At 41.9% G+C, this 26893-nt stretch overlaps 1 protein-coding gene across 6 annotated transcripts in view; it reads left to right on the top strand.

Moving 5' to 3' along the window:
• MRAP2 (melanocortin 2 receptor accessory protein 2) overlaps positions 1–26893 on the top strand; it is a 63711-nt gene that overhangs the window by 5689 nt on the left and 31129 nt on the right. For 4 of the 6 annotated variants that reach the window (XM_019967406.2, XM_019967404.2, XM_019967405.2 and 1 more), the window contains exon 2: positions 23609–23741. The exons of 1 other annotated variant lie outside the window; for it this stretch is intronic. In XM_019967406.2, the coding sequence (XP_019822965.1) occupies positions 23615–23741 (127 nt within the window). In that variant the 5' untranslated portion in view covers positions 23609–23614. Of the gene's footprint in view, positions 1–4876; positions 5298–23608; positions 23742–26893 lie in introns of those variants that run through there. One more of the 6 variants, XM_070796134.1, reaches the window with a different exon arrangement.

Here is a 26893-nt window from a genome sequence, read left to right as displayed (position 1 = left end):
GCAGCACACTTTAATTCTTGGGAGATTTTGAAGTGGTTGCTTGAGTAGAAAAGTCCCCAGGATTCTGCTCAAGTGTTAGTCTGAGGGTGGGAAGGATGAATGCACTGAATGCTATTTTAAGGAGCAGCGGAAAAGAAAAATGAAATTAACATTTCATCAGGTCCTATAAATTGTCCCAGCTCAGAGTGTGTGTTACATACGCTTCAGTGGAAATAGTAAAGAGTAGCAGTCTATACTTGATGTGTACTTAAGACCAAGACTTTGAGAGGAGCCTTTAGAAAAGAAAAAGGAAATGTTTACTTGCAAGAGAATTCAAGGGAGCCAGGCTTCAGAAGATTGGTTCATCAAATAAAACCACAATAAAAACTTGAAGGAAAATGCCCCCAGATAGTTTCCAGGATTCTCAAATGCACATAGTCTGTTGTTTATGGTTGAAAACAGCTTTCTCAAACGATGGTCATATTCTCCAAAGTCATGATTTATCTTCAGACATTCCCATGGTAAGCAATCAGGGTAAAAAAATTTTTAGGGAGTCCAGGTTTACAGGACATTTTCAAAGTTTTATGATTTTGGAGACCAAACTTCTAGACAGGATGGTCATGTTATTTTTGGCTTATTTCAGGGTACAAAGTGATTTTTTTTAAACTGGAGTATATGAAGTGCTTGGTCCCATTGGAAAGAAAGGCAGGTATACATTTTTGCTTCCTCTCTTTGCCAGGGTGTGTCTTCAATCCATCATGTTGTTGCTAAGATGTGAAGTATAAAATAAAAGTTGAGAATCTTTGAGCTGCTAAAGGTGGATGTTTCTGTCTCAGTTTAATTGTTGCTCATGTCCATGTTACCAAGAGCTATGTAATTTCCCCCTGACTAGAGAACATTGGTAAATTTCATAACCCTTCAAGTTAAAATAACTTATAAGCTTCAAATGATTATTTTCCCTAAAGGTGCATTTGTTTTCCTCTGCCAAAACAACCATTAAAGGCAAAGACGGGGCAGCTAGGGGAGCTGCGTCTTTAAATACTGGTTCTGAATTCCCCTGGTTGATCAAGGAAAAAAACTAGGAGATAAGTGATGCTAATAGTTATAAACATAATCTGTCTTTCTACCAACCTTTGTGTAGATTTCCCCAGAAAATGTAATTCTATCTTCTGTGAAAAACAAAGCAAAAACCAACAACAAAAAACCCACAGAAATTTAAGATGCAGATCTGAAAATCTGGAAGCTACTAGAAACTATATCTTGTAAACCTATGTACATTGCTACCTATGCTTCTTTAAAATTTGCACTAAATTACCACCATAGGCAAGGAGAGTTAACTCATTTTTCTGGGAGTCTGAAGTGGAGCCCAAGGTTGCCGGAAGCAAGTTGATGTTCACATTGAGCTTTCATTTGCTATTTGTAGTTATTTTGCAACATGTTTAATATTAAAATGTCCTCTAAATTTTCTCCTAAAATTGGTGCTCCGGAAGGTTGAACCAGGTGGGACACAAGACTCTGGGGCTTTTTGGCACCATTGGACCTAGGAGAGAGTAAATCACTAGAAAGTTTAGCTTTGTTGGTGCTCTGTCTCCAGGTCTTAAACCATTGCTTTAGTTTAAATTTCCTTTTCTATGGAACAGAGATAGAAATACCTGGTCCCACTCCTTTCTTGCTTATCAAAAGATTGATTCAGCTCCAGGCTGTAAGGAACAGGGTGCACTGCCTGGAGACAGATTCCATCAGCAATAAATACAAAGTCAGTTTGTTTGCCAGATCATCCTCCAAGTGATTTAAGACACAGCCAATCTCATGCTCCTTAGTCGTCTTGTGCCAAGTGTTTCAAAAACTCCATTAGTTAAAATGGAAAGGGTGGTTGTCTTCCTATCATCATTAAAATGGTAATTCACCTGGCCATGATGCTTTCTAATAGCATCTATATAAATCAGTATGACTGTTTGGTGAGAGACACTAACAGAATCTGATTTATACTCTCATTATTAAAATGAGAGCTTCAAGTAATCCATGTGATGGGATTTAAAAGAAGGGAGAGAGTCCTCAAGGACTGAGAAGCTTGGACAGAATTCCCTGGAGGAAATGATGACTGATTTCTACCCTCAAAGGCAAGTGGGAAGCTGGAGAGCAGGAGATGGCAGACCAGGCTGGCAGGTGGGACAGAGTGGGCAAAACCTCAGAGGACCATCTCTGAGGGTCCCCTCACCCCAGGTTCCTCTGTCATAATGAGTCCTTCTAATTCTTCAAAGTTTATTTGTTTGTTTGTTTGTTTAATGTGGACCATTTTTAAAGTCTTTGTTGAATTTGTTGCAATATAGCTTCTGTTTTGCGTTTTGGTTTTTTGGCTGGAAGGCATGTGGTTTCTTAGCTCCCTGACCAGGGATCTAACCTGTACCCCCTGCAATGAAAGGCAAAGTCCCAGACACCGGACCACCAGGGAAGTCCTGATGAGTCCTTCCTTTCTTAATGACTGTGTTGTACCTGTTATCTGTTTCATCAGGCTGCTGTGATGTTTCTTAACGTGTGTGTATATGTGTGTGTGTGTATGTGTGTTTGTTTGAGAGAGTGAAATTCAACAGAGGAGAGCATGGTTCTAAACTCAAGCCTGAATTCACTGAATTCCTTGTGGGTACAGGCCTTGACTTTTCAACCGCCGCTAAATCATTCAACATCAAACTCAGTGTTTAGAATTTGTTTATTGAGCTGAACTGACTCATACTAATTTTAACATGTTCATGTTCTTTCTCCTTGAGGGGCATATTAATAATAATGTGATCAAGGTACTGGTTGACATTGTCATATACTGGAATAGGTTTTCTTTCCAAAAATGTATGTTATTTAGTGCCAGTAAGAGTGATTGGTATAAAAAAAAAAAAAAAAGAGTGATTGGTATAAAGTAAGTTATTTCCCCATCACTTCATGGGAAATAGATGGGGAAACAGTGGAAACAGTGTCAGACTTTATTTTTTTTGGCTCCAACATCACTGCAGATGGTGACTGCAGCCATCAAATTAAAAGACGCTTGCTCCTTGGAAGGAAAGTTATGACCAACCTAGATAGCATATTGAAAAGCAGAGATATTACTTTGCCAACAAAGGTCCGTCTAGTCAAGGCTATGGTTTTTCCAGTGGTTATGTATGGATGTGAGAGTTGGACTGTGAAGAAAGCTGAGCACCAAAGAATTGATGCTTTTGAACTGTGGTGTTGGAGAAGACTCTTGAGAGTCCCTTGGACTTCAAGGAGATCCAACCAGTCCATTCTGAAGGAGATCGGCCCTGGGATTTCTTTGGAAGGAATAATGCTAAAGCTGAAACTCCAGTACTTTGGCCACCTCATGCGAAGAGTTGACTCATTGGAAAAGACTCTGATGCTGGGAGGGATTGAGGGCAGGAGGAGAAGGGGACGACAGAGGATGAGATGGCTGGATGGCATCACTGACTCGATGGACATGAGTCTGGGTGAACTCTGGGAGATGGTGATGGACAGGGAGGCCTGGCGTGCAGGGATTCATGGGGTCGCAAAGAGTCGGACACGACTAAGCAACTGAACTGAACTGAACTGAAGTTATTTTTAAGGGCCTTTCTAGGACAGTTTGTCTAATTAATTCATCAAAGAAAACATCAGTTTTAAAAAATTAATTTCAGCACCTTTATCCTTGGTTTTTTTTTTTAATTAATTTATTTTAATTGGAGGATAATTTCTTTACAGTATTATGGTGGGTTTTGCCATACATTGACTTGAGTCACCCATGGGTACACATGTGTCTCCCCATCCGGAATCCCCTTCCCACCTCCCTCCCCACCCCATCCCACTGAGTTGTCCCAGAGCACCAGCTTTGAGTGCCCTACTACATGCATTGAACTTCAGCAGCCATATTCTTATTATAGGACTGCTGTAACAAAATACCTGAACCTGAGTGGCTCTAACAACAGAAATTAACTTCCCACAACGCTCTGACCAGAAGTCCAAGATCAAGGTGTCAGCGGAGTTGGTTTCCTCTGAGGACCATAAGGGAAGGATCTGTTCCAGGCCTCTCTGGCTTATAGATGACCATCCTTTTGCTTCCTCTTCACGTGGTGGGCTCTGCATACACCAGTGCTCCTGGCGTCTCTCCTTGTGTCCTGATCGCTGCTTCTTATAAGGACACCAGTCAGATTGCATTAGGGCCCACCCTAACAGCAGTTGAACTTAAGTACCTCTTTAAAGACTGTTTTCAAATACAGTCATTTCCAAAGGTACAGGGAGGGACTTCGCTGGTGGTCCTGTGGTGAGGACTTTGCCTTCAAATGCCAAGAGTGCAAGTTCACTTTGTGGTCAGAGAGCTAAGATCCCACATGTCTCTGGGCCAAAAACTTAAAACAAGAACAATAGTGTAACAAATTCAATAAAGACTTTTAAAATAGTCCACATTAAAAAAAAAAAAATCCTAAAAAAAAAAAAACAACCCACACAAAGGTATTGGAAGTTAGGATTTCAACATATGAATTTGGGGGGACAGAACTCTAATAGCGTCTTATTCATGCTGCACTACACACACACAACACACACACATCATTGAGTGTGTGATGCAAGTGGAAAGCAGCTAGGTATTTTATTATGTTCTAGATTGGGAAGGAAATTTCACTACATCTCTCTTAGTCATTTTCCTTTGCTCTCAGAGAGAGTGAATATGTAAGCCATTCCGGTAGCTATCACGTGAGTGCAGTGGACAGAGGCAAGACCTGAAAGGAAATGTCTGTTTGCTGTAAAAATACTGGTGCCAGGCTGCCAGCTCTCTTTCCTTGCAGAGAACTATTTTTATTGTGAGATTATATCTCTCCTCCTTGAAGGGTGCTTAAAATAACTTTTTGTCTATGAGGGATCATTGTTAATGATAGTTGTTTTGTTTTGTTTTTTTACACATTTCCTTACTTGGCAAAAAAAAATATATATATATATACTGGCATCCCTGTTTTCCAGGTACATGAAATACAGCTGGTCTCCCGGAAACATTTCCCAGAGACTAGAGCCAATTTTATGAGATTGAGGCACTTCCTTTTGGTACTGGGGAAGCAACTGGCTTTACATGTAATCCATGAGAAGGCCCTGGAAGCTTTGGATGGATAACTGATAGTGGATTTTATCCTGAAATGTGGCAGGCTAGAGTGACAAGGGACCCTGGGAGGCGAAACTTACAGAGTTTGGGGAACGGAGCTAGTCTGTTTGCTGGACTAGTCGGAGTGGGAGGACCACAGCTCGCACAGCATCAATATCCTGCCAGCTTCTCCCTGGCGTAAGGAAGTGTGATTCCTCACAGCCTGGACAGAGTGAGTATTCCTTTTACGTGCTAAGGAAGTGCCATATAGGCTCTTGAACTGAGCAAAGCTGGATCCTAGAAGGTGGGCTGTGGAGGAAGGACCCACACAGGGAGGGCGCCTGGGTGCCCACCACCATCTTCTGTTGCCTGGGATTGTCTTTTACTCTGGGGAAGCTCTCAGTTTCTGTCCCCCATCTTAGGACATTGGTCAGAAAGTGTTGATTTTTGTTATATTTTTCTTATTTAAAACATTTTAGAATGTTTTTGGGTGAAATATACATAACATAAGGGAAAGAGACACGTGTACCCCAATGTTCATCGCAGCACTGTTTATAATAGCCAGGACATGGAAGCAACCTAGATGCCCATCAGCAGATGAATGGATAAGAAAGCTGTGGTACATATACACAATGGAGTGTTATTCAGCCATTAAAAAGAATACATTTGAATCAGTTCTAATGAGGTGGATGAAAATGGAGCCTATTATACAGAGTGAAGTAAGCCAGAAAGAAAAACACCAATACAGTATACTAACGCATATATATGGAATTTAGAAAGATGGTAACAATAACCCTGTGTACGAGACAGCAAAAGAGACACTGATGTATAGATCAGTCTTATGGACTCTATGGGAGAGGGAGAGGGTGGGGAGATTTGGGAGAATGGCATTGAAACATGTATAATATCATGTATGAAACGAGTCGCCAGTCCAGGTTCGATGCATGATACTGGATGCTTGGGGCTGGTGCACTGGGACGACCCAGAGGGAGGGTATGGGGAGGGAGGAGGGAGGAGGGTTCAGGATGGGGAACACAGGTATACCTGTGGCGGATTCATTTCGATATTTAGAAAAACTATTACAATATTGTAAAGTTTAAAAATAAAATAAAATTTTAAAAATAAAATAAAATTACAACTCAGTGGCATTAGGCACATTAACAGTATTGTGCAAGCCGTCAACGAGTTTTTCATCTTCCCAAACAGAAATTCCATACTCATTAAATCAACCTGTTTGCCAACCTTTTTGGCACCAGGGACCAGTTTTGTGGAAGACAATTTGTCTGTGGACTGGGGAGGGAGGGGGATGGTTTCAGGATGATTCAAGTACATTTCATTTATTGTGCACTTTACTTCCATTATTATTGCATCGGCTCCACCTCAGACCATCAGTCATTAGATCCTGGAGGTTGGGGACCCCTGTATTAATCCGTAGTTCTCCATTCTCCACTTCTCCTTGCATTTGGCAACCAGCATTCTTTGTCTGTATGAATTGGAGTGCTCTGGATATACCATGTAAGTGGAATCGTGCAATATTTGTTCTTATGTGTCTGGTTTATTTCACTTAGCATGCTGTTTTGAAGGTTTATCCATGCTGTTGCATATGACAGAATTTCCTTCTTTTCTGAAGCTGAATAATATTCCACTGTATGCACGTACTATATTTTGTTTATTCATTTATCCATCGGTGTACATATGGACTGCTTCTTTCTTCTGGCTGTTGTGAATAATGCTGCTGCGGTGATGTACAGCTATCTCTTGGAACCTCTGCTTTCAGTTCTTTGGGGTATATACCCTGAGGTGGAAATGCTGGGTCATAAGGTATTCCATATTTACATTTTTGAGGAACCATTATCCTGTCTTTCATAGAAGCTACACCATTTTGTATTCCTACCAGCAACACACAAGAATTCAATTTCTCTGCATCCTTGCTAACACTTAGTGTTTTCTGGTTTGGGGACTTTTGTTTGTTTGGTAATAGCCATTCAAATGGGTGTGAAGTGGTATCTCATGATGAAGCACTGCTCTTTGATAGCTTGTTCTTTGGCTTGTGTGTTAGTCACTCAGTTGTGTCCAACTCTTTGCGACTCCATGGGCTGTAGCCCACCAGGCTCCTTTGTCTATGGGATTCTCCAGGCAAGAATACTGGAGTAGGTTGCCATCCCCTTTTCCAGGGGATCTTCCCAACTCAGGCAAAGAATCTGTCTGCAATGCAGGAGACCCAGATTCGATCCTTGGGTTGGGAAGATCTTCTGGAGAAGGAAATGGCAACCCACTCCAGTACTCCTGCTTGGAGAATCCCATGGACAGAGGAGCCTGGTGGGTTATAGTCCATGGGGTTGCAAAAGGACATGACTGAGTGACTAACACTTCACTTCACGTCACTTCTTTGGCATGATTCTAGTACTTTTAAACATTTTTATTGATTTAAAATTAGTTTTATTGGAATATAGTTGATTTACAATGTTGTGTTAGTTTCAGGTGTACAGCAAAGTGATTCTGTTATACATATATTCATTCGTTTTCAATTATTTATTCATATAGGTTATTATAGAATATTGAGTGAGTTCCCTGTGCTATACAGTAGATCTTTGTTGGTTATCTTTTTTATATATAGTAACATATGTATGTTAATCCCAAACTCCTACTTTATCCTTCCCCTAACCCCTTTCCCCTTTGGTAATCATGTTTGTTTTCTGTATCTGTGAGTTTGTTTTGTAAATAAGGTCATTTATATTCTTTTAAAGTTAGATTTCACATGTAAGTGATATCATATATTTGTCTTTCTCTGACTTCACTTAGTATGATAATCTCTAGGTCCATCCAAGTTACTGCAAATGGTATTATTTCATTCTTTTTATGGCTGAGTAATATTCCACTCAGCCATAAAAAGGAGATCAAACCAGTCCATCCTGGTCTTTGTTGGAAGGACTGATGCTAAAGCTGAAACTCCAGTACTTTGGCCACCTCATGCAAAGAGTTGATTCATTGGAAAAGACCCTGATGCTGGGAGGGATTGGGGGCAGGAGGAGAAGGGGACGACAGAGGATGAGATGGCTGGATGGCATCATGAGTTGCCATGATGGACATGAGTTTGGGTAAACTCTGGGAGTTGGTGATGGACAGGGAGGCCTGGTGTGCTGCAGTTCATGGGGTTGCAAAGAGTTGGACACGACTGAGCGACTAAACTGAACTGAATATTCCACTGTATATATGTACCATATTTTCTTTATCCATTCCTCTGTCCCTGGACATTTAGATTGCTTCCATGTCTTAGCTATTGTAGATAGTGCTGTTATCAACACTGGGGTGCATGTATCTTTTTGAATTAAGGTTTTCTATGGATGTATGCGTAGGAATGGATTGCTGGATCATATGGAAGTTCTGTTTTGTTTGCTTAAGGAAGCTTCATACTATTCTCTATATGGCTGTACCAATTTACATTCCCACCAACAATGTAGAAGGGTTCCCTTTTCTCTATTTCCTCTCCAACATTATTATAGACTTTTTGATGCTGGACAGTCTGCCTTGTGTGAGGTGATCCGCATGTAATTTTGATTTGCATTTCTCTGATATTTGGTGATAGTGAACATCTTCTTATGTTCTTTTTGGCCATTGTATGTCTTCTTTGGAGAAGTGTCTATGTAGACCGTGTGCTGTACTTTTTCAGAAGGCTCAGGAATATAGCAAAAAGTGAATAGTAATAGGAACCCCAAAAGATTAATTATAAGAGAGTGGTCATCCTGGGATATGTCTTCAACATGCCTAGAGGGCTTTCCCGGTGGCTCAGTGGTAAAGAATCTGCCTGCGATGCAGGATATATGGGTTCAATCCCTGGGCCAAGAAGATCCCCTGGAGAAGGGAATGGCAACCCACTCCAGTATTCTTGCCAGGAATATCCCATGGATAGAGGAGCCTGGCAGGCTATAGTCCACACAGTTACCAAGAGTTGGAAATGACTGAAGCAACTGAGCATGCACAACATGCCTAGAATTTTTTGAAGTCCAGAACAAAAAAAAACAAGGTCCAGAAAGAGGCAGGATAACTGGATGACATTTCTTTAGTGAGAACTCCAACCTCTCCTCTGCTGAGAGTGGCCTCACTTTGTGGCTGCAATGGGACATCCGTGTTGGGATACAAGACAAACAGCAGAGCGTCCTGTCACATGTGTAGTGGCTCAGTTACATTACATGACTCCTTTGCCCTAATTCTGCATTCACCAGCTAATCTTCTCATCTTGAATTTTGTTTCCCAGGCTGCAAAACCTCTGCTCAGGTCTTCTTGACCACTTTGTTCCTTATTGTAATTCAACAAATGGATGCTCTGGTTATAAATCATTCTCCTTTGCTTGGTCAGTGTGCCCGCCTCACCCCTGGAGGACTGTGAAAACCCAGCTCCCTAAATCCGCAGAGCTGAGGGCAGCCTGCCTGCCACCCCCTCTCATATCTCAGTGCCACGGGCGGAGTTCCTCAATGGTTCCCGGCATCTCAGAGCTGTGCATTGTCACTTTCAGGCAATCCTTCCCAGATGGAGGCTTTACAGCTTCTCTCTGGAGTGTTTTTCCTTGTGTAGGCCTGACAGTTTTCTCTCTGTCCAGCTGAAGTCTCTGTTAAAATGGGAAAGCTCTCTTCTTGGGTTCAGGATTGAGAAAGAGAGTGGAAAGAAAAATAATTTCATGGCTTTTCTACATCATGAGAAACTGACTCGATGAGTATTAATTGCATGTCTGCTATGAGCCAGGTTTTGGGTGGGTTGCTGGAAATACAGCAGTGAGCAAGCGGGAGAGGTCCCTGTCCTGATGGAAAAGACCAAAGGGAGGAGAGGGCCACCAGAGGACTGCTTCATGTAGTCCTAGCATGGCCTGTACTGGTATATTGCTGAGACTGTTTCCCATCTCAAAAGACCTCTCCAAGGGACTCAAGGATAGCCATTGTGTTCTCCACCTCATAGTTCATGCAATAAGCATTTGCTGTACTGACCCAGGGAGTAAAACAGGGCCAGGAAGGGCCAACTTTATAAAGCACTTTTCAGCCTATGTATGGCTATGCAGGTGCCCAGAACGTAACTGGAGAAGATGAGTGTAGGACCCCCCCCTCATATCCTCTTTGAGAGATCAGATGGTGGAGGAAGGATGCCTACTTGTTAATTCAGCCTCTCTGCATTTCAGGTGTTGAATGAATATCTAGTTGCACAAAATATAAGTTTCCTTTCTGGTTTTGCAAATTGTTCTTCTATTGGCATTGATTCTGGTTTTCAGACAGGAAATCTTCAGGCTTGTAAGCACTTTCTGTTCCAAGTTTTGCTCCTCAAAATAAATTGCTGTTGTGCAGTAGAGAACGAGGAAGATACAGAAGAGGATGCATCTGGAATTTCTCTGTCAGCCATCAGTAACTGTGTTTTTGTTTATTTATTTATTGGCTGTGCTGGGTCTTCGTTGCCATGCAGGCTTTCTCTAGTTGTGGCAGTGAATGGGGGCTACTCTTCACTGTGGGGCCCAGGCTTCTCATTGCAGTGGCTTCTCTTGTTTTGGAGCACGGGTAGGCTCATGAGCTTCAGTAGTTGTGGCTTTAGGCTCAGTAGCTGTGGCTTAGTTGCCTGCAGCATATGGATCTTCCTGGACTAAGGATCAAACCCATGTCCCCTGCATTGGCAGGCAGATTCTTATCCACTGTACAACCAGGGAAGTCCTATCACCACATTTTTTGTGAGTTACTGAGTACTTTCTAGGAAATGTCCAGCAAGGCATAAACCTTGATAGTGTAGAGAAATTTGGGAGTTGTGTCCATCTGAAAAGGGAGGAAGAACCATGTGTGTGTGTAATATTTCTAGTCTGAATTGAGTAACTAGAGTCTTTGACTTCACAAGTAAGATGTGTGTTCAAGTCAAGATAATAGTTAGGAGAAGAACTGAAGTCCAGGAAGCATGGCCTCCTTAATTGAAGGAACTAAAAAGTCACACTCTGTGTAAGAAGTTGGTGACTTAAAATGGATTCACTGAAAAGGAATCTGCAAACATGAGAATTAAAGTGCCAAGTGCAGATAGAACATGGTGGTTCGCATTCACATGGAATCTATAAAAAGAAGTGATGCACTGGGCAAGAAGACCATGTCAGCATTTGTTAAGCAACATTCTGGGAGGGGACCACAGAGGTTCTGATTTTATAGAGTCAAGTGTGATTCCTTGCTGGGATGCAGTGCCTTTTGGAAATGCTTTAGGACTATCCAGCTGGTTCTGGCCTAACCATGAGCCCAGCTCATAACCCTGAAGACTCTCATTAGATTTCTGTGTGGTTCATCCCACATGGCTGCATGAAGCTGGGTGGATCATCACTTCTACTTTGGGTGCCTGGTCACATCTCTGTGCAGTGAGGGAATGAAGCTTCTAAAGCTGTGATTCTGAAGTTCTGACCTTGGGCTCCTCAGTGACCAAGATAGGGCCTGGCCAGACTTGACCTTTGATTTTTTGGATGTCTCAGCTGGAGAGAGAGAAAGGGTGATGGGTCGAGAGGGTGACTTCTCTGTTGTGAAGGAATAGCTGTTCCTATGAATAGAAGGAAGAAAGAGATAAGGATAAGTGACTAATGAGATTGTCATGGCCCAGGTCAGAATGGAGGTTGCCATCCTGGGTGGCACACTGACTTTTGGAATTCGGGAATTGAAGAGTGGAAAGAATGCCTACAGTTGGGAATTTTGATCTCAAATGCAAATGGGTCATTAGGTCTGCCTCCATGCAAGCTGACCACCTTGGGTCATTAGGTCTGTGGCACTGGCCAACAACTGCTTGGTGTGTCTTCCTGGCTGTGCTGTCAGGTGTGTGTGTGTGTGTGTGTGTGTGTGTGTGTGCGCGCGCGCGTGCGCACGTGCATGTGGATGCTCATTTTTTAGGGTTTATAGGCATCTTTTGGATCCCTCCTTTATGTGCTAGTCCTGTGTCTGAATTGGTGGTCACTTGGAAAACTCAACTGCTCATGTCTACCCCTTAACATGGAAATAAAGGTCCAGTCCCAAGGAAACAGCTCCCTTATCACATGCACCCATCATGACCCACCACAAGATGTTGATGAAGAGTTTTTAATTCACTCCATGGGAGCATCCGTGTTCATATGTGAAAGTGAAAGTGCTAGTCTCTTAGTCATGCCTGACTCTTTGCAACCCCTTGGACTATAACCCACCGGACTTCTCTCTCCATGGGATTTTCCCAGCAAGAATACTGGAGTGGGTAGCCATTCCCTTCTCCAGGGTACCTTCCTGACCCAAGGGTTGAAGCCAGGTCTCCTGCATTGCAGGAAGATTCTTTATTGCCTGAGCCACCGGGGAAGCCCCCATGTTCATATACATCTTCCCAAGTTCAGGGAGGTGGAGAGAATTATTTGACCTGATTTAAGAAGGTAAGAGGATATCCAGGAGTGGTATGGGAACCTGGGTTGGAGAAAGAAAGATCAGATAATTGGAAGAAGACATGAAAGTGTTGGGCATGTGGATGGGAGAAGGGGCAATGTTCAGATAGTTCTGAGAGGTTCCTGGGGCCTGCTAATTGCCCTCTCCCACTCCTATAAACTGGCCTAAAGTACTCAGTGCACACCTGGAAAAGGCAAGTTTATTTTTCAGGTGGGGCTTTGAGGTGAGGTTATCATTTTTCATTATTGCTGCTGGCAAGGATGCATTCAGCTACTCAAAAGAGCAATTAGTCTCTCTATACAGCACCAATAGGCTTGTTTGAGATATGTTTCCTCTGGAAGAAGTTTATTTTACTGATTCTAATATTACAAAGAAATCTGACATTAAGAGACTCTCAGGAGGGAGTATGTAGGAGCAGCTGGGGGGCAGAGGGCAGCCGCACACCGAGCTCTGTGTTTCCTGTTTGCTGTGCTCTGAAGAGGGCAGCTAAGTCCAGCACCCCCGTAAACAAGCCTCAGTGCCCCCATCTCTCCCTCAGTGTGTGTTAAAGCCCAGACATTCCTCACTGTGGTGACAATATACTCTGGGGACTGCTACCCAGACTTGTTGGCAGCTTCCAGATGGTGAAGCAGCACCAGCTTCCGTGTCTGCAAAGCTTAGAAAGGCAACCCGGGGTTTCAACAGCAGACATGCAACGTCCTGCCTTCTGTTTGTTGTTTGTCCTGTTCGTGTGATGGCCCAGGCTGGCTAATTTGACACTTGCAAGAAAAGCACTGCCTCATGGACTTTTTCAAGGGTGTGAGGTAGAAGCAGAAGCCAGAGGTTCTGTCCTCCAAATCTGTCTTGATGATTCAAGAACCGAGAGGAAATAGCCAGTGAAAACACAGGATGCTCCTTTCATCGGAAGGACTCCACACTGCTCTGGGATGGAGATGGTGTGGCCTGCATCCCATTTTGCTCCCCCAGAGAACCTCCTATTTCCAGGCATTTGTCAGGCATCCTGTCTTAAAGGACCACCTTTCCACTCTCAGGACCTTGTCACCTATGACTTTCATCACCCTTTGGTCTCCATCCATCCCTAACTAGTTAATTTAGATGAATAGGGATAATGTAAGGGAGAGAAAAAAGAAATTTAAAAAACACCTCTGTGTGGTGGGTAAATGGTTGATACTTCTTGAAACCTGACTCTTTTACAGATATTTTACTTTCTGGTTCCTGGTTGGTCCTGTGCAGGTGGTACTAATGCTTCTTTCTGAGCTGATAGAGTAGCAGGAAGAGCCGCTGGTCCTGTGGGCCTGGGCAACCACGGATGGGGAACCACTGTGCACAGATGTGGAGAAGAACATCATGGGCAGTGATGCTCAGAGCATGGAAAACACTTGCTTATGTTTATTTTCTTCATCATTTTATGTGCTTTTTTTCTGTTTTTCTATCTTCTATTTTGACACCAGCTGAAGCCAGGTGCCTTCCTCTGCTTATTACATTGGCTGTAATGCTAATTTCCCATAAAAATGATATGATCAAACCAGACTTCATCTTATTTGCCTCAAAAAGAGAGAGATTATTACCATATTTTTGACTGGATGAAACATCATGAATCCCGTACTTCTCACTGTGATTTTAAACCATCGAAATGAATGCCTTTTTATTTTTTATTATTGTAATTTTATTCGTCTGAACCACATAGGTCAACTAACCATATGGTGAAGTTGATAGGAATTGGCTGACAGGGAAGTTGTTGTGTAAAGAATAAACCTAGGCATTTCTTTCTCAGACTAGCTTTTCCCTGCATCCTGGCTCTGCATATTTCATGCAACATCACATTTCATCTTTAGAACAACTTCATCATGTTACTACTGTTATCACTTTTTACTCTCCTCTTGGGAAAACTGAAGCTCAGATAATTTTTTTTGCCACAACTCTTGAGGAGGGAGTTGGCAAACTTTTTCTATAATGTATTAGAAAATAAATATTTTAGACTTTGGGGACTCTGCTTTCTCTCTCAGAACTACTCAGCTGTTGTACTGCTGCTGCTGCTGCTGCTGCTGCTGCTGCTGCTGCTAAGTCACTTCAGTCGTGTCCGACTCTGTGTGACCCCATAGATGGCAGCCCACCAGGCTCCCCCGTCCCTGGGATTCTCCAGGCAAGAACACTGGAGTGGGTTGCCATTTCCTTCTCCAATGCATGAAAGTGAAAAGTGAAAGTGAAGTTGCTCAGTCATATCAGACTCTTAGCAACCCCATGGACTGCAGCCTACCAGGCTCCTCCGTCCATGGGGTTTTCCAGGCAAGAGTACTGGAGTGGGGTGCCATTGCCTTCTCTGGTTGTACTGCTAGAGAAGACAAAACAAAAACAAAAACAAGGGTAGCTATGTTCCAATAAAATTGTATTTATGGGCTCTGATACTTGAATTTCTTAAAATTCTCTCAGATCATGAATAATACCATTATTTTGTTTCTTCCCAATGGTTAAAAATATTAAAACATTCTTGGAAATTCCCTGGTGGTCCAGTGGTTAAGACTCCACACTTCCACTGCAGGGGGTATGGATTCAATCCCTGGTCAGGAAGCTTAGGTCCCACATGCCACATGATGTGGCCAAAAAATAATTTTAAAAAATAATTCTGGTTTCCTCAGTGTGTATGCCCAGCAGTGGGATTGCTGGGTCATAAGGCAGTTCTATTTCCAGTTTTTTAAGGAATCGCAACACTGTTCTCCATAGTGGCTGTACTAGTTTGCATTCCCACCAACAGTGTAAGAGGGTTCCCTTTTTTCCACACCCTCTCCAGCATTTATTGCTTGTAGACTTTTGGATAGCAGCCATTCTGACTGGCGTGAAATGGTACCTCATTGTGGTTTTGATTTGCATTTCTCTGACAATGAGTGACGTTGAGCATCTTTTTATGTGTTTGTTAGCCATCTGTATGTCTTCTTTGGAGAAATGTTTGATTAGTTCTTTGGCCCATTTTTTGATTGGGTCATTTATTTTTCTGGAATTGAGCTGCAGGAGTTGCTTGTATATTTTTGAGATTATTGTTTGTCTGTTGCTTCATTTCCTATTATTTTCTCCCATTCTGAAGGCTGTATTTTCATCTTGCTTATAGTTTCCTTTGTGGTGCAAAAGCTTTTAATTTTAATTAGGTCCCATTTGTTTATTTTTGCTTTTATTTCCAATATTCTGGGAGGTGGGTCATAGAGGATCCTGCTGTGATTTATGTGGGAGAGTGTTTTGCCTACATTCTCCTCTAGGAGTTTTATAGTTTCTGGTCTTACGTTTAGATCTTTAATCCATTTTGAGTTTATTTTGGTGTATGGTGTTAGAAAGTGTTCTAGTTTCATTCTTTTACAAGTGGTTGACCAGTTTTCCCAGCACCACTTGTTAAAGAGATTGTCTTTAATCCTTGTATATTCTTGCCTCCTTTGTCAAAGATAAGGTGTCCATAGGTGCGTGGATTTATCTCTGGGCTTTCTATTTTGTTCCATTGATCTATATTTCTGTCTTTGTGCCAGTACCATACTGTCTTGATGACTGTGGCTTTGTAGTAGAGCCTGAAGTCAGGCAGGTTGATTCCTCTAGTTCCATTCTTCTTTCTCAAGATTGCTTTGGCTATTGGAGGTTTTTTTGTATTTCCATACAAATTGTGAAATTATTTGTTCTAGCTCTGTGAAGAATACCATTGGTAGCTTGATAGGGATTGCATTGAATCTATAGATTGCTTTGGGTAGTATACTCATTTTCACTATATTGATTCTTCCAATCCATGAACATGGTATATTTCTCCATCTATTAGTGTCCTCTTTGATTTCTTTCACCAGTGTTTTATAGTTTTCTATATATAGGTCTTTAGTTTCTTTAGGTAGATATATTCCTAAGTATTTTATTCTTTTCTTTGCAGTGGTGAATGGAATTGTTTCCTTAATTTCTCTTTCTATTTTCTCATTATTAATGTATGTTTTATATCCTGCAACTTTACTATATTCATTGATTAGCTCTAGTAATTTCCTGGTGGAGTCTTTAGGGTTTTCTATGTAGAGGATCATATCATCTGCAAACAGTGAGAGTTTTACTTCTTCTTTTCCAATTTGGATTCCTTTTATTTCTTTTTCTGCTATGATTGCTGTGGCCAAAACTTCCAAAACTATGTTGAATAGTAGTGGTGAGAGTGGGCACCCTTGTCTTGTTCCTGACTTTAGGGGAAATGCTTTCAATTTTTCACCATTGAGGATAATGTTTGCTGTGGGTTTGTCATATATAGCTTTTATTATGTTGAGGCATGTTCCTTCTATTCCTGCTTGAAAGAGACACGTGTACTCCAGTATTCATCGCAGCATTGTTTATAATAGCCAGGACATGGAAGCAACTTAGATGTCCATCAGCCGATGAATGGATAAGAAAGCTGTGATACATATACACAATGGAGTATTACTCAGCCTTTAAAAAGAATACATTTGAATCAGTTCTAATGAGGTGGATGAAAATGGAGCCTATTATACAGAGTGAAGTAAGCCAGAAAGAAAAACACCAATACAGTATACTAACGCATATATATGGAATTTAGAAAGATGGTAACGATAACCCTGTATGAGAGACAGCAAAAGAGACACAGATGTATAAAACAGTCTTTTGGACTCTGTGGGAGAGGGCGAGGGTGGGATGATTTGGGAGAATGGCATTGAAACATATATAATGTCATATATGAAATGAATCGCCAGTCCAAGTTTGATGCTTGATACTGGTTGCTTGGGGCTGGTGCACTGGGATGACCCAGAGGGATGGTACAGGGAGGGAGGTGGGAGGGGGGTTTGGGATGGGGAACACGTGTATACCTGTGGCAGATCCATGTTGATGTATGGCAAAACCAGTACAATATTGTAAAGTAATTAACCTCCATTAAAATAAATAAATTTATATTAAAAAAAGAAAATAAATTATTGCTCAAATGAAATAAATATTATTGAAATCATTAAAAAAATTTTTTAATAAGATGAATGAAAAACAGAAAAAAGAAATAAAACTTAAAAATATTAAAACATTATTCACTTGCAGACTATACAAAAACAGGTAGTAAACTGGATTTGCTTTATCCAGTATACATGATGAGAGTATGCAGGAAAGGAGACATGGGTTAGGATGAATACTAAGTGGTAGGAGGTATACTGAAGTGATAGGAGTGAAGTGGTAGGAGGAATACTCCTGTCAGAGGGAACAGTATGTGTGCAGGTTGTAAGGAGCATGAAGTATTTGAAGAACTGCAAGAAATCCAAGTGCAACTTGATATATGGTATGAGGCAAGAAAAGGGAAGATGGCAGGGCTCAAGTCATGACCTTGTAGAATATCTTAAGGATTTTAGGCTTTGTCCTTAGAGCAATACAAAGCCATTTAAGAATATTAAGCAAAGGAGTGACAGGGCAGTTTGTCTTTTTAAAAAATCATTGGCTGATGTGTGGAGAATGGATTGCAGTGGGTTGGTAACAGTAGAAGCAGAAAAAACAGGAGGCTCAAGAAGCAGGCCAGGTGGATAATGATGGTGTCAATTAGTGACCATAGGCAGAACCACTTCCTGCCAACAACAGGAAGTCGGGATGGTTGGTTTTGCAGAAGAGGAAGATGTGGCTGGCTGAAGTGTCCTGTTTGGCAACGTAGCAAATGGAGGGAAAACAACAATGAAAACTCTCATCTTCTGACTGCAGATGCAGTGCTTTTTCCTGTGTGGTGTGAAATTCTTAACATTCTCAAATGGGAATTATGTTCATCCTAATCTACCATTTATCTCTGAACCTCGCAACTGAAGAGCTACTCTTCTTTCTCACACACAGTTCCTTTCTTCTGGAGAGAGTGCTCATAATTAAGGAGAGTTCCTTTTTCGGTTTGAATTGTTCATCTTCATTTCCTGAGGAAATTTATTTCATTGTCAAGGGAAATCACCTCTTGTTCAAATAATAGAAATGCCAGGGAAGATACTGTAGTAATGGTTTCATGTTATTTCTGTGCCAGTATTAGAAAGGTAACCGAATCCTTACTCAAAGTTCAGCTTTTTTTAAAATTTGTATAGCTTTCTTTCCCAAAGGAGAATTGGTACCTTCTCTTCTACCTTAGGAGGCATCACTGTGAACAAAGCTAGTGGAGGTGATGGAATTCCAGTTGAACTGTTTCAAATCCTGAAAGATGATGCTGTGAAAGTGCTGCACTCAATATGCCAACAAATTTGGAAAACTTATCAGTGGCCACAGGACTGGAAAAGGTCAGTTTTCATTCCAATCCCAAAGAAAGACAATGCCAAAGAATGCTCAAACTACTGCACAATTGCACTCATCTCACACGCTAGTAAAGTGATGCTCAAAATTCTCCAAGCCAGGTTTCAACAATATGCGAACCATGAACTTCCAGATGTTCAAGCTGGTTTTAGAAAAGGCAGAGGAAACAGAGATCAAATTGCCAACATCCGCTGGATCATGGAAAAAGCAAGAGAGTTCCCCAAAAATATCTATTTCTGCTTTATTGACTATGCCAAAGCCTTTGACTATGTGGATCACAATAAACTGTGGAAAATTCTGAAAGAGATGGGAATACCAGACCACCTGACTGCCTCTTGAGAAATCTGTATGCAGGTCAGGAAGCAACAGTTAGAACTGGACATGAAACAACAGACTGGTTCCAAATAAGAAAAGGAGTACGTCAAGGCTGTATATTGTCACCCTGTTTATTTAACTTATATGCAGAGTACATCATGAGAAATGCTGGGCTGGAGGAAGCACAAGCTGGAATCAAGATTGCTGGGAGAAATATCAATAACCTCAGATATGCAGATGACACCACCCTTATGGCAGAAAGTGAAGAAGAACTAAAGAGCCTCTTGATGAAAGTGAAAGTGGAGAGTGAAAAAGTTGGCTTAAAGCTCAACATTCAGAAAACGAAGATCATGGCATCTGATCCCATCACTTCATGGGAAATAGATGGGGAAACAGTGGAAACAGTGTCAGACTTTATTTTTCTGGGCTCCAAAATCACTGCAGATGGTGACTGCAGCCATGAAATTAAAAGACACTTACTCTTTGGAAGGAAAGTTATGACCAACCTAGACAGCTTATTAAAAAGCAGAGACATTACTTTGTCAACCAAGGTCCCTCTAGTCAAGGCTATGGTTTTTCCAGTGGTCATGTATGGATGTGAGAGTTGGACTGTGAAGAAGGCTGAGCACTGAAGAATTGATGCTTTTGAACTGTGGTGTTGGAGAAGGCTCTTGAGAGTCCCTTGGACTGCAAGGAGATCCAACCAGTCCATCCGAAAGGAGATCAGTCCTGGGTGTTCTTTGGAAGGACTGATGCTGAAGCTGAAACTCCAGTACTTTGGCCACTGATGTGAAGAGCTGACTCATTTGAAAATACCCTGATGCTGGGAAAGATTGAGGACAGGAGGAGAAGGGGATGACAGAGGATGAGATGGCTGGATGGCATCACTGACTCAATGGACATGGGTTTGGGTAAAGTCCGGGAGTTGGTGATGGACAGGGAGACCTGGTGTACTGCGGTTCAGCAGGTCAGAAAGAGTCAGACATGACTGAGCGACTGAACTGAACTGAATTTCTCCCTTTGGAGTAGTGATTTGTTTGGCTGGGCACTCATAGTCACCCTCTAATTCTGATACTGTCACACATCTCTGGGTCAGAGCACACCCTGTTTTGAACAACAGGATGTGAGGGCTTGGAGTCTGTTTCTGTGGTGTCCAGGACTGGGAATGGGGAAGAAAGCAATAGGGAAAGGTGATGACTTCAGACTGTACTACAAAGCTACAGTCATCAAGACAGTATGGTACTGGCACAAAGACAAAAATATATCAATGCAACAAAACAGAAAGCCCAGAGATAAATCTACATACCTATGGACCCCTTATTTTTAACAAAGGAGGCGAAAATGTACAGTGGAGAAAGGACAATCTCTTTAACAAGTGGTGCTGGGAAAACTGGCCAACCACCTGTAAAAGAATGAAACTAGAACACTTTCTAACACCATACACAAAAATAAACTCAAAATGGATTAAAGATCTAAATGTAAGACCAGAAACTAAAACTCCTAGAGGAAAACATAGGCAAAACACTCTCTGACATAAATCACTGCAAGATCCTCTATGACCCACCTCCTAGAATAATGGAAATAAAAGCAAAAATAAACAAATGGGACCTAATTAAACTTAAAAGCTTTTGCACAACAAAGGAAACTATAAGCAAGGTGAAAAGAGAGCCTTCAGAGTGGGAGAAAATAACAACAAATGAAGCAACTGACAAAGCAACAAACAGCTCATGCAGCTCAAAAGCAGAAAAATAAACAACCCAATCAAAAACTGGGCCAAAGAACTAAACAGACATTTCTCCAAAGAAGACATATAGATGGCTAACAAACACATGAAAAGATGCTCAACATCACTCATTATCAGAGAAATGCAAATCAAAACCACAATGAGGTATCATCTTACATTGGTCAGAATGGCTGCTATCAAAAAGTCTACAGACAATAAGTACTGGAGAGGGTATGGAGAAAAGGGAGCCCTCTTATACTGTTGATGGGAATGCAAACTAGTATAGCCACTATGGAGAACAGTGTGAAGATTCCTTAAAAAACTGAAAATAGAACTGCCATATGACCCAGCAATCCCACTGCTGGGCGTATACACTGAGGAAACCAGAGTTGAAAGGGACACATGTACCCCAGTGTCCATTACAGCACTGTTTATAATAGCCCGGACATAGAAGCAACCTAGATGTCCATCAGCAGATGAATGGATAAGAAAGCTATGATACATATACACAATGGAATATTACTCAGCTATTTAAAAGAACACATTTGAATCAGTTCTAATGAGGTGGATGAAACTGGAGCCTATTACAGAGCAAAGTAAATCAAAAAGAAAAACACCAATACAGTATATTAACGCATATATATGGAATTTAGGGAGAAGGCAATGGTAACCCACTCCAGTACTCTTGCCTAGGAAATCCCATGGAGGGAGGAGCCTGGTAGGCTACAGTCCATGGGGCCGCAAAGAGTCGGACATGACTGAGCGCCTTCACTTTCACTTTTCACTTTCATGCACTGGAGAAGGAAATGGCAACCCACTCCAGTGTTCTTGCCTGGAGAATCCCAGAGTCGGGGGAGCCTGGTGGGCTGCCATCTATGGGGTCGCACAGAGTTGGACACGACTGATGTGACTTAGCAATGGAATTTAGAAAGATGGTAACAATGACCCTTTATGTGAGACAGCAAAAGAGACAGATCTAAAGAACAGACTTTTGGACTCTGTGGGAGAAGGCGAGGGTGGGATGATTTGAGAGAATAGCATTGAAACATGTATATTACCATATGTGAAATAGATCACTAGTCCAAGTTTGATGCATGAAACAGGGCACTCAAAGCCAGTGCACTGGGACAACCCAGAGGGATGGGATGGGGAGGAAGGTGGGAGGGGGAGTTGAGATGGGAGACACATATACAGCCATGGCTGATATATGTCAATGTCTGGCAAAAACCACCACAATATTGTAAAGTAATTAGCCTTCAATTAAGATAAATTAATTAATTTTTTAAAAAAAAGAAAGAAGGAAAGGTGAGACTCATGCTTTGGGGCAGAAGGGTGGTAGAGATTTTGCCTCAGCTTCTCTGGAGGTTGTGCCCTGGAGGCAGCAGTGGGTGGTCCTGACCTATGGTGGGTGGAAGAAGGGGAGCTTCAGAAAGCTCTTGGGTGGGGCAATGGTACTCAGTGGTTATACTGTTCAGCAAATCTTGGTTTTGGCTGGTACTTCATTCAAATTCTTCCTTGCTGCTGCTGCAAAGTCGCTTTAGTTGTGTCCGACTCTGTGCAACCCTATAGACGGCAGCCTGCCAGGCTCCCCTGTCCCTGGGATTCTCCAGGCAAGAACACTGGAGTGGATTGCCATTTCCTTCTCCAGTGCATGAAAGTGAAAAGTGAAAGTGAAGGCGCTCAATCGTGTCTGGCTCTGTGTGACCCCATAGATGGCAGCCCACCAGTCTCCCCCATCCTTGGGATTTTCCAGGCAAGAGTACTGGAGTGGGGTGTCATTGCCTTCTCCAAATTCTTCCTTATGTTACTGTTATTTGTTGCTTAGTGTTCTTCCCCCATTATGGCTTCCCAGGTGGTAAAGAATCTGCTTGCAATGCAGGAGACACAGGTTTGATCCCTGGGTCAGGATGATCCCCTGGAGAAGGGAATAGCCACCCACTCCAGTATTTTTGCCAAGGAAATCCCATGGACAGAGGAGCCTGGTGGGCTACAGTCCATGGGGTCACAAAGAGTCAGACAGAACTAAGTGCCTGAGCATGCACACACATTCTTCCCCCATTATTTAGGGGAGGTCTCTGGGGTCCTGGCCTGACGTCTCCTTCTAGCCCACAATATACGGTGCCTTACATATCACAGGTGCACGGTGCTGGATGCTGGCTCTGTGGACTTGTCATCCTAGGTGTCCATGCTGGATAGTGCAACCTCATTTCACAAAGAAGTCAGCATTTTTTTAATCTAAAATTGTAACAGATAAAGGCATTGGCATATCCAGAAAATAGGACAAATTTCAGGAATTAGTGGTGGCCAAGACTGGGGCTTCCACTGAGGATCTTCCCCAATGATGTGACTTTTGATGTCCCCTTCTCTTGCTCCACTCTATTTCATTAGATGTAGGTGGCATGTCCTTATTTTTCTATGGAAGGTGCTTGATAGAAATCTATTGAGCTGCTTCTCTCCTGCCACTGATTTTATTTATCCTCTGTAGGCTCTTTATAGGTGGTGATATGTGGTCAGGCTAAAGTTGTGAGCTCAGAGGATTTGGGTACACTCTCTCCCTCCTTCTTTCTTTCGTCAGTTACTGGAACTTGGTTGTGTGCTAGGCACTGGGTTAAGTTCTGGGGGAACAACCTCAAAAGAAAACATGATGTCTGGTTACAAATATATGCCAGTCTCATGGAGAGAGAAAAGGAAATAATGACCTCTTGGGGTGAAGTATGGGAAGCCAGGGAGAAATGTCCTTTACCTGATGGATAAGACCTCCCTTAGGCTTTTGCCTGCTGACCTCCTGAAGATGGTCAAGGACAGTGTGGGTAAGTTAACAAACTCTGTGCTTGCCTTTCTCCATTTGTGCAGGTAGAAATGTCTGCCCAGAGGTTAATTTCTAACAGGACAGCCCAGCAATCTGCGTCTAATTCTGATTATACCTGGGAATATGAGTATTATGAGATTGGACCAGTTTCCTTTGAAGGACTGAAGGCTCACAAATGTAAGTCTTGTGCACTTTCCCACTGTAAGCATGTTGTGTGTTTGCCTTAATGTGTGAAGCCACCAGTGTTAACTTTCCCCGGACATGCTTATACATAACTTTACCCTCTACCCCCTAACCCCCCTAAATCCCCTCCATATATAGGCTCATTGATCTGGGATGTATAACGTGAATGATGAAGAACTTGCAAGATTCCCTTAGTGGAAGATGAGTCAATGTCCCTTTCAAATTGAAACTTAAAAATTTTAATGATTCCAGCTCTCCAAAACTGTGAACATTTAGACCATCAAAAATGTATACACAAATAGAATCTAGGACTCTAATTTGAAGACCCTTCCTTTTGTAACACTTGGTTCACAGCATCCTTCAGCCCTGCTGGGTTTCTGGGACTGTGGAAAGCAGTCTGTCTGTGTTTTTTCTTTTTTTTTTTTGTCTGTGTTTTTTCATGATAAAGGACCAGAAGAGTTCACGATCATTCCCAACTCTGTGTTATAGGCATGAATTGTGCTTCATGTTATTGGAGTAATTAATCATCTAGCACAGAGCAAGGAAATATAATTCTATGAAAGGGTACTGTTCACCTCTAGTCATAACTGCCTGCTCACTGGCAAGCATGAAACAGCTGTTTCCTTAAGCAGAGTTGACATGAGCAGAAACTGCTGCCCATTCCCGGGCCCTGTCGTGGTTACCCTGTAAATATCCTAGAGATGTTTGGCTGTTTCAGAATGAATGTCCACAGTACTATAAAAGTGGTAGGTCCTTTACTGAACCAGATGAATGGGACATGTTTAAGAAATACAAGAGGATTAGAATTGAAGATGAATGTGGCCAAGGAAGTGCTTTCACTCCTTTCATATTTTCTGGCCTCTGCCTCTCTGAGCTGTCTTGGCATCATGATCTCTCACCCCTACTTGCTGCTCCATTGCAAGGTGGACTTTCTAGTTTTTTCCAGCTTCATTGAGATATAATTGACAAATAAAATTGTCATATATTTATACAATAAATAAAATAATGATACATTGTGTATATTGTGAGAGGATTCTCTCCATCAACTTAATTAACATTTCTATCACCTCAGGTATATATATTTGATTGTTTATCCATCGGTAAGAACATTTAGGTTCTACTCTCTTGCCAACTGTACAAGATAATATTATCAACTATACTTTCCATGTTACACGTCAGGTCCCCAGACCTTATTCATCTTATAGCTGAAAAATTTGTACTCTTTTTACCAACCTCTCCCGATTTCCCCACCCTTCAGCCTCTGGCAACCACTTTTCCACTCTCTGTTTCTTTGAGTTCGACTTCTCTTTTAAAGTCTACATATAAGTGATATCATGCTCTAATTGTCTTTCTCTAACTAGCTTATCTCACTTTATATAATGCCTTCCAGTTTCACCCTTGTTGTCATAAATAACAATATTTCCTTCTTAAAGGCTGAATAATACTCAAATATCTATCATCTATCACATTTTCTTAGTCCATTCATCAGTGAATGGACAGTGAGATTGTTTCCATACCTTGGCTATTATGAATAATGCTGCAATGAACAGGAGAGTACAGATACCCTCTTCAAGGTAATGCTTTCATTTCCTTTGGCTCTATTTCCAAAAGTGGAAAAGCTGGATCTTATGGTAGTTCTGTTTTAATTTCTTGAGGAACTTCATACATAGTGGCTATACCAGTTACATTCCTACCAACAGTGTACAAGGGTTATCTTTTCTCCATATCCTCACCAACATTTGTTCTCTCTTGTCTTTTTTGATTCTAACAGGGGTGAGATGATATCTCTTTGAGGTTTTGAACTGCATTTCCCTAATGATTGGCGATGTTGAATACATTTTCACGTGCCTGTAACATTTGGATATTGTCTGCGGAAATATGTCTGTTCAGGCCCTTTGCCCATATTTTAATTGGGTTTATTTTGCTACTGAGTTATACGAGTCCCTTGTATAATTTGGATGTTAAACTCTTACCAGATATGTGGTTTGCATATGTCTTCTCCTATTCCATAGGTGACCTTTTCACTTTATTGATGGTTTCCAATGGTAAAGCATCTACCTGCAATGCAGGAGATCCAGGTTCAATCCCTGGGTCAGGAAGATCCCCTGGAGAAGGAAGTGGCAACCCACTCCAGTACTCTTGCCTGGAAAATCCCATGGACGGAGGAGCCTGGTAGGCTACAGTCCATAGGGTTGCAAAGAGTCCGACAGGGCTGAGCAACCTCACTTTCACTTTGCTATGCAGAAGCTATTTAGTTTAATGTAGTCCTACTTGTTTATTTTTCTTTTGTTGCCTTTGCTTTGGGTGTTAAATCCAAAAAATCATTACTAAGAGTGATATCAAAGAGCTTACTCCTATATTTATGACCCTTATTTTGAACTCTCACTAAGATCTATTTCTAGAGATTTATCTTGTTCTTTTGTTTGGAACATATTCCTCTATTTCTTCCTTCTTCTTGACTCTCTGTGTTGGTTTCTGTGCATTAGCTAAAACAGCCACTTCTTCCAGTCTTAAAGGAGTGGCATGTAGGAAATGTTTTGTGAGAAGCCCTGGCCACCAGAGCTAGGCACTCAAGGAAACTCAAGCCCTGTATGGGCTGCGCAGTGGGCAGAGTGCTTGCCCAGCCCAGCTGTGGCTTGCAGCTGTGACACAGGGGTGGGTGGGGCTCCCAGGGGCGCACCCCTACTGACACTAGCAGGTTAGAGGGAGAGTTCTAAGATGGCACCCACCAGCCCTGGAATTAGCAAGGTAGAATGAGATCATAAAAATGGCATCTGCCAATGTGTCCATCACCGGAAAGAGTCCCAGCAAATTTGTGCCTCTCCAGCAGAAGATTTAAGATTAGTTAGTGGGTCTCCTTTCCGAATAGTCCAAGTGATTTTCAAATTGGTGTTTTGTACTAGGTCCCCGGGTGAGGGAGTCTGTGCACGAGCCCTTTAAACATATTCTCCATTCCCTACAGAGCTCTGTTTTTCCTGAAAGTAACACCCATTGGTTTTTTAAAGTCAACCATTTTGGGGGCTTGTTTTTCCTAGGCAGGATCGGCGATCTGGGATGCTTTTGATGGAACTCAGACCCCTCTCACCTTAGAGAAGAGTTCTGTATTTTTGAGATCTCTCCCAATTGTGGATTGCTGCACCTAGGAT

This window comes from Bos indicus, chromosome 9, assembly GCF_029378745.1.
Source record: "Bos indicus isolate NIAB-ARS_2022 breed Sahiwal x Tharparkar chromosome 9, NIAB-ARS_B.indTharparkar_mat_pri_1.0, whole genome shotgun sequence".
NCBI lineage: Eukaryota > Metazoa > Chordata > Mammalia > Artiodactyla > Bovidae > Bos > Bos indicus.
Note: the sequence above shows the minus strand (reverse complement) of the source record. Positions and strands in the feature narration are given on the sequence as shown.